This window comes from Idiotropiscis lumnitzeri, chromosome 9 (assembly GCF_059441095.1).
Source record: "Idiotropiscis lumnitzeri isolate Australia: NSW breed Sydney's pygmy pipehorse chromosome 9, RoL_Ilum_1.0, whole genome shotgun sequence".
Taxonomy (NCBI): Eukaryota; Metazoa; Chordata; class Actinopteri; order Syngnathiformes; family Syngnathidae; genus Idiotropiscis; species Idiotropiscis lumnitzeri.
This window is the reverse complement of record NC_142399.1, coordinates 2,551,269-2,568,434: the sequence shown is the minus strand read 5'-3', so window position 1 is coordinate 2,568,434 and position 17,166 is coordinate 2,551,269. Positions and strand designations below refer to the sequence as shown.

Below are 17,166 nucleotides of genomic sequence, written 5' to 3'. Positions count from 1 at the left end.
GAATACGACTTTGAAATGCGCAAATGTGCCGAGAAGTTACTCACCGAAAAGGAAAGCTCATGGGGAGTTACAAATATTACTTTTCATTCTCTGGTGGCTTTTGGATCTTTGACCAATTCAAGACTTTTTAAAAGCATCTAAAAGAAATTTAAGACATACTGTACGTCATGACATAAAAAAGGACAGGCAAAGTTTTCCAGAAGGTTAAGTTTAGGTTGAACCAAAAACTACCGTAAAAATCACAAACCCGTGTACGATAAGCCCCACCCCTCCAAATTCAACCTTAAAAGTCGCTTTTTGTCAAACTAACACTAGTATTGATCCAACGGCGGGGAAAATATTTTCCAGATGAGTCACTCTCCCTTTTGTGTGTGTGAACGATCCTGGGCAGCCTTTGTGAGAAACAATTCACGTCATGTGCCAAATATCAAAAGCTGGTTTCCACTTAGAAGTAAGAGAAAGATACTCTTCTTAAAAGGACGAATTAATGGAAAATACTATTGAGTCGTATTATTTTTCGACGAGGAGATGAAACGGTCGTGAATGTTCTCGAGAGCCATCCGGAGCTTGAGCGCCAACTTTGCTTCTCCGTGTCATCGGTACACGGCTCCTCAACCTACTTGAAGCCCATTAACTGCACAATGAGACACAACCAGAAGAACTCAGAGCGGCTCATCATTTATTCACCACAGTTGACTACAGTGGTACCTTGAAAAGTTGAACGCTCTCCTATGATCAGAATGTTAAGAATTCCATCAAAGTTTCCTGGAAATCTCGGCCTCTTAAAGGCACATAAAACATCCGCGGTGCATGACTTCAAATGAGATGTCACGAAAAAAACTTTAGCTCAGTCAAAAGCAAAAGATTATATTTCATTTCACAATAAGCAGACTCAACAACGAACGAGCAGAAGATTCCGGCTCAAGCATTCCTGTGTGGAGTTTGCAGTGTGCCTGCGTGGCTTTTCTCCGGGTACTCCGGTTTCCTCCCACATTCCAAAGTCATGCATGTAAAAGCAGTCCACAAAGTATGGCGGTAACTCAGGAGGCTTTTTTATGACACGTTACAACATATTCTTCTGCAAACCACAGAATGTGAGATGCTGCGGCCATCGTATCGAAATACAAATGAAAGTGATGCGTTCACAAACGGAACATTGACAGACAATCGAGAGCCGGACCTTTGGCGTTCTGAAGGAATGACAATAATCAGCTTTAACATCCTCACCCCCTCGCTGAGAAAGCGTGTCGAAATTCATCTCAACAAGCTCACTATTTTCCACCGGAACCGGCGCCATCTGCGGCAATCCAGCTGCTCACCTCGACTCGCACTGCTCCGAGTGGAACCTACAGATGGTTCACAACGGCGGCCTGCCCAAATATATTATGATGTACACCGTTGACCCAGCTCAACCTTGGAATCATTAGCACACTCCGAGATGAGTACGGGGCGGCTTGTGAGTACAGGTGATTTCACCTTGACTGGCGCTGACCCAGTTGCACCTTGCATTACGTGCCACTTTCATCTCACGATTTCAATACGAGCACTTAGTGTGCACACACGCACACTCACTTATATTACTTACACACATACCTGTACGTATCAGTTGAAACGTCAAAAATAGCAGCGTGTGTTGGAATGCTGCACCTTTGTGACCAGGTGTCAATTTATGACGCATTAACATGATGTAAGTGGTCGTCACACTCCAAAAAACACTTTCCTTTGTCTATGCACACCAAAATTCACTCTTCAGTTCAAATAGGTCATTAAAAAAAATATAGATAAACGTCACTCTCTGAGTCTTTTTTTTTTTCCAAACGGTTTCATTTTTTGTGACCGACTTGCAATTACCCCACAAAATTCTTTGCTAATTAAAATATATAATGGAGATCTAAAGGGACTTGAAATTGGGCCGTCCACTTCATAAAATGTGTTTGCATTATGCTTCATAACTGACACTAACTGAATGATTACGCTAATGTCTACATGCTCTTCCGTGGACGATCAAAGTAATAAATCAATCTAAGTAGCTAATTAGGCAAAACGGAATACGGTAAATGAAAGCCACACATGCACACACTGATTTCAAATATATATATATATATATATAGAGAGAGAGAAAATTATATATGTATTATACTATATCATATGTCCAAATAAGAAATATTTTCCTCCAAATTTAGGTGAAACACTGAAACAAAAAATAATTATTATTACGTCGACCTACATTTTCATCGAATTTTTCCAGACAACAAAGAACCTATTGTCGGACGCAAAAGAAAATGACTTTTATTCTCTGATGGCGTTCTAAGAGCTTCTCCTTTACCATTTTGAAAATTGCTTAACACCTTCAAGATGACAAATCAAATTACGAGCAGCTTTCACCCAAAAATGTCTGAACAACGTGCTGGCAAAATTCAAGTTGCTAGGAAACAGAAAAGGAAAAATAATGAGGCATTAATATAAAAAAACGGTATTCTTTTTGGAGGAACATTTTTGGCTACTCTACACACCTCTGCTGGTGCCTGAGGGGTCAAAGGTCACGGGCATTCATTCAACTGGGAAGGTGATGCAGCAGCTAAAAGCAATTCTGACTTCCAAAAGACAGTCGCACCGAGGCCGTGAACACTTTTGAATTCACCTGAGCGACATCTAATGCTTTAATGAAGACATTTTCTTTTCAGAAGGAGGGAAACTTAAAGATATGAAGTGCCGTATCTTGGACGCATCTGATGCTGTCCTGTCGTCGTGCACTTGCTAAAATAAGAACGGTTGAGGACGTTGAAGTGCACTCCGAGTCAACATGGACGTCAGCGTTGTTGTTTATTTGACGGCGCCAGATCAGATCATTTATTTGGACAAGGATTATTTGCTGCAATGTGGAACATGACGGCTTTCATATACAAGAGGGAGCAAAATCGATGAAAATACATGCCAGATTAGTGTAAACAAATCATAATGTCCCTTTCATTGATGGGAGTCGCTCGGCAGTTGAGATGATGACTCAATGTTTCTTTTTTCCCGCCTTGAAAATTCCGAAACCTTAACTAAAATAACAATTGTATCATAACAGCTTTGTGGGACTGGAGCATTAGCCGGATGCATAATTCATAGTTATAAAGCCCCTCGCCAAGCTGTACTGTACAGTTTCATGTTTTTGTGACTGATGTGCTGTAATAGGTGTTGGCATGGTGACAGCAAGAGGTTACATACCGCATTAGTAAATGGTTGTCCTTGTTATTATTCTCCTTAATAAATAATGGATGGCGATAAAGATTGCAGAACAGTGTTCTACATGAAATGGCGGTGTTGTACACTGGCCTTGCTCTCTTACAGTCAACTTGTGAGGGATGAATCTTTGATAATGTACAGCGGGATCCCGCAGGTTCTCGCTATTAGTCCGACGCTACCTTACAAGCAAAGATGACACACTCACCCTCTGGCGCGTTAGCATCACAGATCCTGGAAGTGCTGAATGAAACGTTCCCCGACGTAAGACTTGATGAAGGACTCTTGAGATAGAAAAAAAAACAAACATAAAAATTCAGAAATGTGTTGAGAAAAGTCTGAATCTGATTCATGAAAGTGGAACCGTCCTAAAACGGGGGAAAAAAAAAAATCATACTACAACGTTTATAATACTAGCAAGAGGAGATATAGTGCAGGCAAATACGTTACACAACACTAGAAATATAAGTTGCTTCAAGGAAAGACAACTATTTTGCAGAACATTTCAGTTAAGACGGAAAACAAGACTAATGAATGAAAGAATCCATCTCCTACAAACAGACTCTGCGGAGATCAGACATCAGCTTAGCTGGAAACATCATCAGAGCCTCGTCGGGGAGGCCAAACACGAAGAAATAGGTGGGATGAAGTTTAACAAACTGCTTCCCTCACCTCTGTGAGATATTTTTGGCTGCCATACATGACGTACTGAGGAGCCAGACTGTAGATCATGTAGCTGGTATGAAGAACAATCAAAAGCAAAATCATACAGAGGAAGAGGAGAGCCTGGGGACGGGTTCTTTTTGGTCGAATTTTGTACAGCTGCAGAAGAAGGAAAAGATACATTTGAAAATGCACGTGCACATCAATATATAAAAAAGAAAAATATATATAGAGCTGTTGTTGGTATTTACCCTTATCCAAAAGAACCAGATGCCCATGTTGCGAATACCCGCCATGGAAGTCAGGACAAAATACATTGTGATGACTGTAATCAGGATGTAATCCAACGGAAATACCTGCAAGGTCGTGATCAGAGAATAAATACAGCTTTCACGTGTGAAGGGAAGTACTTTCAGACCACCATAACAATATCAAATGTTTAGTTTATGAAATCATGGTTTAAGATTAAAAATACAAAAAAACATTTTACAGATACACTGATGAATGGGTTGAAATCAGAGACCATGAAGGATAAAAATGAGCAATATTCTTAGTGACTGAAACGGCAAAACGTTTAATTACGTGTATCCGAAATGCGGATAATGATATATTGCGCAAATGACATGAGCGATTACTTACAGGTTGTAAGGCTAATAGAAGTTCATTCAATGGATTGGTGAGATTGGTGCCAAAGATTATAAAGCCAGAGCTGATGCCAGCAGAGTGAAGCGCCTTATCCAGACTGAAAAATAAAAAATAGAAAGAGAGAAATAAATACATTAAAGACAATGAGAAACTTTTGTGCACCATAAGATGCACATTTTTTAAAGATATATATCTATATTAAACAAAATGTACTTTGAAATGAAGAGCGCGACTGCAAACAGCAGAGCAACCAGGATAAAGAAAATGCCCAGCATAATCTGCAAAAAAAATAAGACATGTTTTAGAGGAATCCTGATCCGATAAATCAAAATAAACATCATATTGATTTGTTTTTTCTTGCATTCATTTCTTTCAACATATCTGGTATTGGAGCAGTTCAAAAGTAATTACGATATCGGAGTCGGACTCTGCTCTAGCCCGCGATATCGGTTTCGGATAGGAAAAGGAAAATGTTGTATCGGGACATCCTTAACGTGTATAAAAATAATGTGGTCAAAGGCTAGACAGTGATGAACACAACAAATAAAACATGCTGAGCAAATTCGACTCCTTTGAAAAGCATGAACTGGCCCATCTAACTCTGTCATGTCTTATGTGAAGTGTGCACGACCATATGGCTTGGCCCTCCAGTTTGGCAATGATGCCAAAGGTGACAAAGGGACACAACGGTGCAGCCCAGATATGAGCACCGAGCTTCAAGCTTGGGACTTCAGCAGTGGCCAAAAAAGCAATAAAGCTTATGAAATGCTTGAGGGACATTTCATAGTGAAAAATGATTGTGCCTGACAGGAATATGAAATAATTGGGTAACAGTTAGGTCAACCTATAGAGTGCAATTTAAACAATAATTAATGAAGGGTGGGTCCACTGTACTCAAATAAAAAAATTTAAAAAAGACTGCCAACTGGCCAGCTGGTCATACTCAGTAGGCGAATGTATTGCAGTGCTTTGAAAACATTGAAAGCGGGTGAGGAAAGAAAAAAAAACAACCTTAAAAAAAAATCTTTTGTTATTGTTATCATCGTGCATGTTCTTCCAATATTGTGAAGCCCTATACAGTTTGACCAAATAAAGCTGGATCTGGACTTTGAAGTTCCATAAAATTAACTACAGCAATCTAAGACAGACCCTTTTCAATTCGACTCCATAGGTATTGGGATGAGATCTCATAAAAATGTTGTCCATCATATGGCCCACAGCAGATGAATATGACGGTGTCAAATCGTATCGATCTTTTTTTAAGTACATTTCTTGTGTAGTTGAATTTTGTGAGTGGCACTGTGGGATTTTAATACAACAGGGTCAGTTTGCTATCTTACATTAGTCCTGCCATTTATTGGCATAATAGAAAAACGTAAATAAAGAAACTGCAGGAAACTAAAACATACAAACATTTTTCTTTGAGATAAATATAGTAGAGCTAAAAGGAAATCTAGAGCAGTCCACTTTGGAGCATGAGAAAATGCTGACACTGGCAGCATTATATCAGGGATGCTGTAGCAAAACAAAATACAAGAAAACAACTTCAGCCAGGAAATCGGCGATGTTGTCGGCCATCCCTATAGATCATGAACAGTCGGACTGGGTACGTTTTTTTTTGTTGTTTTTTTTAATTACTAAACTGTTCATATAGGGGACACACTGTGAATTTCATACAGGTAATTCATTCGAAAAAGGAGCCTTACCTTGAAAGGTCTGAGAGCACTACCCATTTTGTTGCAGCAGTTCCTTTCCGCAATTTCCAGGTGCCTCCCTCTCCGTTGTAGAACCTGAAGCTTTCCTTCGAGTTCCTCCAGATTGCATCGGTCCCGTGATGACAATGGGCGTCCATCTCGACACTGAGGAGAAAAAAAACAAAGAACGCAACACGCATTGAAATCGAAACAAAGCCATCATTTAGGAGGTCAGTGTAGTAAAAATACTATGCGTGATTTTTTTTTTTTTTTTTTTTTTTTGAGGGGGCAACTATTATTGGTTTGAATCAGAAAAACAATTAAGAGACAGGATATCACAAAAGGAACTGACTCAAGGTTTTAAATCAATTATAAATAATAAAAAAAAAGTTTTTTAAACGGCCTTTTTAATTGCCATTTTATTTTGTGTGTGTATGTGATATAAAAAAAATTAAAAATGTAATCATTTCAAAACATTCACCACCATTACTATGACCTATAAGGAGTAAAACTCAGTTGATTTAAAAAAAGGGAGGGCCGATGCCACATCCGAGTGTGGCCGCATTGGAACGTAACATTAAGTGGCGTTCCAAAGATTAAAACGGCGCGTTGTAGTTACGTCGCCTACAGTCGAAAAACTGGAGCCAAACCTCATCCAAATAAATGTGACAGGTGCTTCTTATGGCGTGCATCCTCACCGTGATTAGAAAAGAAGCAGTGTTGCCGAGTCTTAACAGCATAATCAACTTACCGCTGCTCACTTCCCTATTTTCTCATTCTCATACAAATCAGCCACGGAGAAGTTAATCCTTTTGATATGTTGAGGTGGTCATAAGTAGGGACGTCCACGTGAATTTTGGTGCCAATTGATCGCCGTTCTTGGACATTATAAGCAATGAGAGTACAATGGGAGAGTTCGTAATCGGTCCCTTTACTGACTTTGCAGTAACATGGAGCGAGTGGAGGGGGCGTGGCTATGTTCCTCATTAAAAGTAGGCATCTTTCAAGTCGTCACTTATTTCCTTATTTCTCCAAAATAAAAAGATGTCTAATTTTTGTTTCCTGATCAAAAAATATATAAACTGAGCTTGTTAGTGAAAAATGGGCCATCTTGGATCTTCTCCTCCTTTGAGGTTAGTTTAGTTCGCACCTCGACACCACTACAAAATACAACTACAGTAAACATCCGATTTTTTTAAACAAACAGCTCTCTGATCGTCTCAATCATATTTTTAACAAAGAACTAAATATATTGATCATGATCTGTCATACATGTTTGTGTCAAACCTTGGATTTCAGCTTCTCGATCTGATGCTCGACATCATCAATGTCCTCTGTGTTCTCCAGGCGTTCATACGCTACGCTCCGTGTACCTTTTATCAGATTCAAAGGCAGTACAGACATTCCGTATGCCTGGGGAAGAAGACAGACAAAAAAAACACAGCAAAGCTTCCATCTTAATCACACATTATTGTCATGCTGGGTTGTTGCATATGGTGCAGGCATCCACCTACACATGCCCACCACCTGCTAAAAAAAAACAGTGTGGTGCATTAGATGAAGGCAAGCAAACTTGAACACAGCGAGCAAAGTATAATCATTTAGCAACCCCCTGGCCTGACATGCTTTGTCATTTTTGGTTGAGGAAAATTTTAAATGGGGGAATTCATAGTTGTCAGAAATACGGGGACATTTGCTGCAACCATTTTTGTGAGGCTAGCGTCGGTTCAAATCAGCACGCTGCAATGTACAGCTTAACAGTGCCCCCATGTGACAGCACTATAGCCTCCATCTTACAATGTGATGCATTTTTTAAGAGAGCTTTAGGGGGGAGGGGGATCTAGGTTACAGGAAGGGGTATCAAGGTGCCATGAATGATGAACGACATGACGTGGAATTTTCTATACCTCATTAGTTTAAATCATGCAGACTGCAACACGGATTGGCGCATCGAAACAAAGACATAAACAAATGTGAACCAAAAAAAAAATAGTCTAAAGGCAGAGACTATTTGCTCAAAATTCAAAAGGTGCTTTTAAATCTTTGACATTTGGGCTTTAATCTCCTGGAGGGATGTTTGAACTTTAATTTAAAATGAGGGGCACCTCTAAAGCCTGACAACATAGCGATCAATACAAATGAATATAACAGAGGCGAGTCAATGCACTCTTACTCACCCTGTCATGTCTCGCTTTTACAAACCGAGCACAGAGAGTCATTTATGAGCTCGTAATAAAACAAAAGGACATGGTCTGTGCCGCAAATCTTTCAGCCCTGACAAACATGCTGCCCTCTTTCCACTACTTTCCAAAAGTCAGGCTGAATTTTTAAAACAACTTTTAATAGTTTCTGCATGTTATGAAGCGTTGGAAGTGTCGCATGAGATACTAAGAAAGGCTAGCCTATTATTAGGCTCGACTGTGGATCTGCGCTACGGGCGAATGTCGCCTCCTGCAATGAATCATGGAGCTCTTAAGGCCGGAGCATGTCCAGAATATCAAATACTCTCATAAAAAGAAAACCTGTCCGAGATCCCCAGAGAAACATTTCCCTTCCCCTCATGAGCAACAACATGAGAGAAAAATAAAAAAATGAGAAAAAAAAGGTGTCTGGCTGCTGGAGTCGACATTTGTAGTTCACATATAATCATGCTTGCTCATTGGTTATTTTAAACCTGAAATGGCTTCGAGCATGGTGGGAAGTGTGCGTGTCTATATGTGTTGGGGGGGGGGGGGGGGTGCTTAGGGTAAGTAACTAGCTGAAATCACCGAGAGTGACGCTGTTGAGTTGAAAGAGGAAGAACTCGGTCGACAACGTCGTACTTCACAAGCCTCTTCTTTGTTTATCCGCTTGGAGGAGTCTGGCCAAATAAGAGGAAGCCCCCTACTGACATTGTCAGTATCCTTTGATCAAGTACAACCATGCTAATTAAAACGGCTCACGATACGAGTTCTTTAAAGTGATTTGAACCGACCAAGTTCATCGAAAAAATAGCAATGTCGATGTTGCACATTAAACATTTACTGCATGTTTTCGGTGAGTAGTAATAAAAGATTTATTAATTAATTAATATGTGTACCAAAACCCAGAAATATTTGGTTCATTCCGGAAAAGCAAAGGGAGTTGATGGGCGGTCGGTCGTTTAAGAAGAACTGCGTTCAAGACATTTACAAATCAACTAATCTTTGAACAAATCTTAGAGAAACTTTTTTTTTTTGCTAATCTCCTTTTGAGGACTGCAAAGTAGAACAAATGAGCAGACTTATTACGCGTGAGCGAGGCAGTCGATCGGCAGCAAAATAATTAAGCCTCTTCCCTGACACTTATATAATTAACTTTGGAGCGTCTTACCTGACACCTACTGAATAGCGGCGGGCAAAGTCTGTCAGCTTTTGACAAGAAGCTTAAAACTATTTCCCTAAATGTCATGTAATTGCGTCAGTAAAACAACACAACTGGTCCAAGCAAAAGCACACCTTGAGGCCTACTTTAATCTGATAAACCTTTGTATACAAATCGTTATTTAACAGCGTACCTCCGTGCTTTACCGTGTTGGCAGATTGCCATAATTGTCAGCTTGATTCTAAAATTTTGCATTGTAATATTAAGATTGTTTTTTCTTTAACTCATGAATGCAGTTAAATAAAGACAGTATGGATCCGAGAAAAAGAAACAAATATTTTAAATCAACACTGTGAATGAAATAAGGCTGCGAGGATTCTAATGTGGAGGAGAAAACAAAAAAGTGACATTGGACTTATTCATTACGTGACCTCACCTACGACATGCGGGGTCAATGTTGCAGTCTGTTATTACATCAGGCCTTCATCTTCTCAATTTGAGGTTAACATTTGCATATGTAGGCCAGAAATTACTGAGGAGGAGCACACGGGTGAGGCAGTTGACCCATACATGGCAAAAAAAAAAAAAAAAAAAAAGACTTTTTTTTTTTAATGAGGTCATTGAGATATTGGATGGCTGTTCGGCAAAAAAAAGAGTTTTTGTTTGCAATCTCTATCATAAAAACATTATTCTGCGTTGTAATTATTTTAATAGGAACAGTTAAAAAGCTGGCAGAGACAGGAAGCTGAAGTGATTACAGAGTAAAGTCATGATATGTAAGGTAGCACCATAGCTTGTTCGCCATGCGCAATATCATAAATTACAAACAATGTGAAGGATGTAGTGCTATTCCTGTTTCAGACTGCAGCTACTGTGGCGAGAGCAGATTTAAAAAAAAAAAAAAAAAAAAAAACCTTTTACAACATTTGATTGCAAAAGTCAAATGCAATCGAGGAGCAGTACAAATGGACGCACAGCTCTCGCCTCAAAATGTACTTGGTCGTTAGCCATTCTATTGAAAAGTGTGAGAAGAGTGGATAAAACCCCAGTTGAGCTAGATTAGCGATGCTAAAGGAAGATTGGTTCTACAACTTAGTAGGTTGTGTATTATTCAGAAGGAGCTCCACATTCAATTGTTGTGTAATTTGTCAAATGGGACTCTGGGCTCAACAGAAATTGGATAGATTGAGGTTGGCTGTCACTTTTACTTTCACTGCTTGGAGTGATGCCCAAGTATTTTCCCCGTATTCTGGTTTTCCCCCAGCACTATTATGTTATTCCCAAACTGAGAGCTGTGCCACAACCTCTACAGAATATTCATTCATTATGATAACTGTAAAAAATTGACAGGATTAGCAACAGCTGTGGTGAAGTTGTTGTTCGGGCAGAAAAAAAAGGAAAATATGAGAATAGTGCTAATAAAATAATTTTTGCATTTAACATTTTTGTGTATTTACTCTAGCAGAGTCCACCTGTGTGTGGCAACAAAAGGCGCCACAGAACAAGTGTATGAACATATATAATGCTCAGAACAGCAATTGATACAATTGATCAATGATACTGTTGAACAAGTTGGAAACATGGGTAGAATTAAATGGAACAGCCCAAAAATGGTTTAGGTCTTCATTTGAGGAAAGGAGGTACTTTGTGACCATTGGAAATTTAGAATGAGATCGAATGGCCTTGACGTGGAGTCCCTCAAGGGTCAGTCCTTAGACCCCGACTGTTTTTTTATTTTAAATTAAAAATAAAGAACCTCTCACCGCCAGGATGGCCGAGTGGTCTAAGGCGCCGCGTTCAGGACCCAGTCTCCCCAGGAGGCCTGGGTTCGAATCTCGAATTTCCCCATTGTGGGACTAATAAAGGGAATATTATTATTATTATTATTATTATTATATTGTTCCGGGCATGCTTCAAATATGGTCTGTTTCTTAACTCATTTTGCTAGCTTGGGGGTTTCGTATTACCATAATGTGACTGAGATGATTCGCATGTCAACATGCTTATCACAGATGGATGTAACGGAGAGAAACCGGTTACTTTTCAAAATAATATATTTTTCTCCCACAAATGAAAAATAAATTATAAAACTGGAAGTACTGCAAGTTTTTTTTTTCTTTCATCTTTGCGGTCCAAAGTGGCCCGTGGCCCGTGACCCGGTACCGGTACCGCAGCCAGTGGTTTGGGGACCACTGCTCTACATTAACAAGATTGTTACTTAAACGATATCAATATGTAAAGCTCGTCAAAAGAATTCCAACAAAATGCAAGCATAATGCAAATTACATGCAGATGTAATGTCAAGTAAGTGTCACGACAAAACAAGGCACACTTTCAACTCACTGTGTAAGTGATCACTGCCAGCATCCCAATCAAGGTCAAGGAGCTGATGGAGAAAGCCAGAGCAGGAAGGCCATCTGCAAGTGGAAAGACAGCTTCACGTTTTGATATGATCTTAAAACTTCAGAGGAGCACCCAGAAATGCATTCCCGCAAAAAAAAAAACCTTGTGTTCACAAAGTCACAATTCGATAACAAGCGGAGATTATTCTAGATTGCTTCGTTTATGATTTGTTACTTAATTTTCTATAAAGATGTTCTCTGCTTACTACACACTTCCCGCATTGAAGCAGATTCAGCATCATAATGTTAAACCGTTTGACTTGGAGCAGTTTAAAAGAATTGCTTGTTTTATTGTGCAGGTTTTATGAAAAAATCACTTTGAACTAGTAGTTATATTATCATCATAATAATAATAGCGAAAGCTTGGGTGGGAATATAAAGTAAACAGGATGATGTCTTGCTGAGTTGCACAAACACAAAAGAAAAAAACAAAACGCCTCAGGACATGTTTGCTTCAAGTGTCTGCGCATGGCGGTTGCACTGCAGTGATAAGCCATGTCTTATGTGCTAGCATAAAGAGCACCATATTGTTCAATCTGTAAAAAAAAAAAAAAAAAATAAACACAAAGAGAGAAAGAAGAAACTGAACAACGGTAAAGCACGTTTTCCAGACAACAAAAGAAAATGGTTTAAATGCAAGGCTTTGCTATTGGCTGCATGTATCCAATAACATTTCAATGAAATTTATGATTTCGAAAGGAAATTATAAAAACAGGTTAGAACCCAAAAAAATGTATTCTTTCGAATAATGTCTCTGTAACATTGTTTGTGGGGAAACACCAAATCTTTGTTTTCTATATATAGACAGAGAAGTGGTATTTAAAAAAAAAAAAGCTGGATCTGTGATTATACGTAAATTAAGTTGAGGAGTGCCAGGCTTTGATATAAGCATAAAGGGGACCACCCGTCAGGCAAGGGCAACAGTAGGTGTCACAGCAGCTGTCAAAGCTGGAGTTAGAAGAGGGGGATTGATGAACAGACTGATAGCCTCTCTCCCCTGTCAAGATCCCACCTGTCATAGGCTTGTGTGTAAAATGCTGCACAGTTGTCGTCACACAGATAGCCCTCATTCTCTCACAAGCAACTTCACAGTGCAAAGACCGCCTGTCAGCATCTCTACTTCACTTTTTCCTCGATGGGCGGGGCGGTATTCGAGTCGGGAATATTAAGTCAATATTCAAGGCGTGTATGGATAACGTGCGCTGTTTATAGCATCTGTCATCTATTGGAGGGAAGGTGATGGGCATTGTGGGAAAAAGGCGGAGACTGCTCTACTTTGATATGTGAAGTCAAAATTTGTCAAAAACATTAGCCATTCTTGGCATGTTTATTAGAGTTTTTAGAGGTCTTTTCAGAGGTCTTTCCTAAGTAAGCAACAACAACTGGAGGAATACAACCAAACTGGAGCAGTTAAAGTCTTTTCTTTGGTTGTATTCAATTCAATGTACTTGTATAAAAGACAAACAGTATGCCAGATATTTAGCGTTAGAAATAACAGTTACCTTAATTAGACTCACCTACTTCTAAACACACCAAATCATATTGCATTGAAAATGACTGTATACACCGGTAGATAAAGGTCTCCGAAGGATATGGATATAATGAGGACATTGTCATGAATAGAATATTTAAATAATTTAGATCTAGTGACCTGAGTGACCAGCCATAGCAAAGCAGTCAGCTGCATTATGTGGCAAACATTGCTTTCCTTAACACAATTAACCTCCCATCTGGAGGGAGTAGAGGCGGGGAGTCGGGGTGCGGAGGGGGATTAGAACAACGATTTCCACCAAGGCAGTCTAGAAACTCCCCCCAGTGCCAAGGGAGGAAGGTTAGGAAGCATGCGTGGGGGTCTACTACAGTAAAAAGAGGCAGATGGTTCAGCTTCCTTCTTGATCTGCACGTGGCAGAGGTCCAGAGGACTCCAAGGAGTTCAGATTTGCCACCCCTCCCCCTCAATTTGAACGTATATTGAAGCATATAAAGGAAGGTTTCGTTCAACAAGTAAAGATACCTGAGGACGGTGCTGTCACAGTTTTGGGATAAATGTTTAACGTTTTTAATGCAGCATTTATTCTGGGGATTTTACATTTGTAGAACCTGCCTGCAAAGTGCCCTTGATGGGACAACCAGATGGCAAAGCAGTTCTTGCAAAACGCATTTATACAGTATAAAAATCATGATGATTGCTTTACTGATGTAGTTATGCTATTACAAATCAGCTACGAGTATTTTTTGAATGACATTTTACCCTTTTTTTTTATTCCTAGAGAAACATTAACACAAGCGTGGAAACATGTGAAATAAAAGTTAACATGTGAGCGATTTGTTAAAAGACACAGCGACACATTTCCTGCATCGAAGAGCATTACACTCCAAAGTCTGTTAACCAAAACCAGCCTGTCTATAAAAGAACGGTACTTACGACTGCTGCCAAGCTCCTCAAAAAGGTATTGAACTTTCTCCCACTGCGTGGCATTCTGTTGTGGTGGCGCCTCGAGTGGCACAAATGCTCTGAAAACACAACAAAGATTTCAGACAATTTTGGTTTGTTTGCATACGTTTAAAAAATGTGTTTAAAAAATGACAATGAAAGAATCATATTACGCCGGAGAGAATCAAGTCATCTGAACAAATTGTTTACAGAGACAGCAACCAGCACACTGGCCCGGGACACGCACTGCTGTTGAAATCTTAAGAAGGTGCCACATGAATGATATGATGGATTTTAAATGCACGTACAGTAAAAAATTGTGATAGACCGATATGCTTATTTCAGGGCCGATACCGCTTCTACCGACTGCACAAGGGACCAATCAGATGTTGCTGTGGGTGGGCCAATCTGCTTCTGCAGGCAGGGCCACCAGCACAGGGAGAGAGAAAGAAAATTCTGCTGCAGCGAGCCAAAATAAACCAGCTTTTAATTTATCGGCCTTGAAATTTAAAATAACGCCAATGCCGATAATTGGCAAAATGGCAAATACCGGCCCGATAATCAGCCCGGCGGATAATGGGTTTATCACTAGTAGAGATGACACAGCAATCGCCATCTCAAATTAACAAAAGACCAGGGTTGAGCACCCGTACAACCTGAAGTGCATTTATATCCGCCAAAAAACAGCCTTGCCCAGAGTTCCCACATAATCTCGACAGCCAAATGAATGTCGCCTGCAGAGCTGAAAGGTTTTGATCACAATTGTATACACGTGGCAGAAAAAGGTCAGAAACCATTTAAAGGTAAACAAAAGCGTTGTAACATCAAGCCAGGCTCAGCTGAGTGAACTGTCTCCCAACAAAAGGTTGGTGTCTCCTGCTGGCAGAAAGGCAATTCAGGGTGAAAGTGAACATGTTAAAAATAGAGGAGTGAAACTATGGTTCCAAGAAAACACCAACAGTTTTAAAACATAAAGGGAAACTTTTGGCAGACCAGTACATGGCTTTTACTTGTTTCAAATTGAAAATGTTTTCTAGATATTACTTTGAAGTTGGGAATGTATATTACAGAGTTATTGAGTTAAAAAAAATAATTTTAGTTTCACGTAATTGTGAAAATGGAGCCATTGAATTTACAAATAGATTGGCGACACAGACTTTTGAATTGGAAAAAATGGCAGTATACAATCACAAACTAATTGGGACACCCCCCAAAAAAGGTGAAGTCAACCTAAAGTTTTTCCTGACAAAATGATAACATTGCTGTCGACTGAAAATAACTCAGGCAACAACCAATCATGGCACATTTTTTCTAAAGATGAGATTATTTATTTTTTTTTACATTTCTGTAAAATTCCATAAGGTTTCTGGTGAGGAATTAAATTGGCTGAAATCAGTCACCAATTAGACAGCTGTATGACATCAGGTGCACATGGTTAGATGTTCGAATGTTTACTTTGTCATTGTACATGATTGATAATTGTGACATCATGCAAACTTCTGAATATATCCTCTATTTGACAAGAGAAATTCCTCTCAACATCGCTTTTGCGGCTCAATGTGGAGGAACGTATGACCTCAAAAACAAGGCAATACCACAAAGCCGATGAAGCATGTGAACACAAGCACCCAAAAGATGAAGTGGAAAGCATGAAAATGCGAGCAGAGTTTGCATAGCCTGCCCACGTAAACATTAGCGGTTTAGTCGTTAATAGCTTGCCGGCAGCCACCGGACGAAAGCAGCAATCTATCGCGTCATCGGTTGATCATGCACATTTGCAAGTTTGCAACCTTAGGATCATAACTTCAATATTATTATGTTCACATTTTAAAGCATATTCATTATTCCTGAGGGTTCCATTTTTAGTAGTTCATTGTATTATTTTATATTGTTCTACATTTGTTGTACTGTTGAAAAATTGTTTGAAATGAATGAAAAAAATGTTAGATGCTCATAAAATGGTGAAGTACTCTATAATTGTCTTTGCTGTGAGGACAAATCCTTTGAAACTGGCAATTGAAAAGCAATGAACGAAATATTTTTATTTTTATTAACAACTCCCAAACCGCCACACACTATTTGGGGTCAGGTGGTTTTATTTGTTGCGGATGTGTATGTGTGTAATATAACATCTACTGACTACTAACAATCAGTTAGGTTTTACAGACGTTGAGTTGAGATAGAAGTCGCATTGGAGTTGTCAGACATTGCGCAGTTAATGTCTCTTTTTTTTCGCCCCTTTCTCCACGGAAGGAAATGAAACACCTGACACGAGGAGTGATTTCTAAATTATGGGAATACTTGATGACGCCATCCAGCATGTAGAGGCCCGTTGTTCAAAAAGTAAAACACGATACTGCTTTGGTTGTTTAAGCCCCTTTTCGTTGTTTCCCTTCATTTTCCTCATCACTTTCCAGCTGTCAAGTATCAGAAGAAGCCATCGCGCATCTCACTTACCCAATTAATAGCAGCACCACGCAGACAATGGCAAATCCAATCGTGTACTTCACAGCGTTTTTGACTTGCTACAATGAAAGAAAAAAATAAAGTGGTCAATCATGTCCATTAACACAAATACAATATAATTGAGTGTGACTATGAGAAATAGGGGGGACGGGGTTCAGACTCCATTATGCAAATGAATGTCCCTATATTCACATCCTCTCATTTGTACATATATCCTTTAATGGGCTGAACTTGCGCTCTTTTCATACATATGCATATTATGCCAGACTTCTGCTTCACCGACTGCACGCTG

The 17,166-nt window shown here is 39.5% G+C and overlaps 1 protein-coding gene across 1 annotated transcript in view; it reads right to left on the bottom strand.

Moving 5' to 3' along the window:
- lmbrd1 (LMBR1 domain containing 1) overlaps positions 1-17,166 on the bottom strand; it is a 32,035-nt gene that overhangs the window by 2,170 nt on the left and 12,699 nt on the right. The window contains exons 5-14 of the mRNA XM_088305476.1: positions 16,866-16,933; positions 14,400-14,488; positions 11,916-11,989; positions 7,518-7,643; positions 6,243-6,395; positions 4,750-4,814; positions 4,531-4,633; positions 4,143-4,247; positions 3,901-4,050; positions 3,437-3,512 (exon numbers count right to left, since the gene is read on the bottom strand). Of these exons, the coding sequence (XP_088161602.1) occupies positions 3,437-3,512; positions 3,901-4,050; positions 4,143-4,247; positions 4,531-4,633; positions 4,750-4,814; positions 6,243-6,395; positions 7,518-7,643; positions 11,916-11,989; positions 14,400-14,488; positions 16,866-16,933 (1,009 nt within the window). The remainder of the gene's footprint in view (positions 1-3,436; positions 3,513-3,900; positions 4,051-4,142; positions 4,248-4,530; positions 4,634-4,749; positions 4,815-6,242; positions 6,396-7,517; positions 7,644-11,915; positions 11,990-14,399; positions 14,489-16,865; positions 16,934-17,166) is intronic.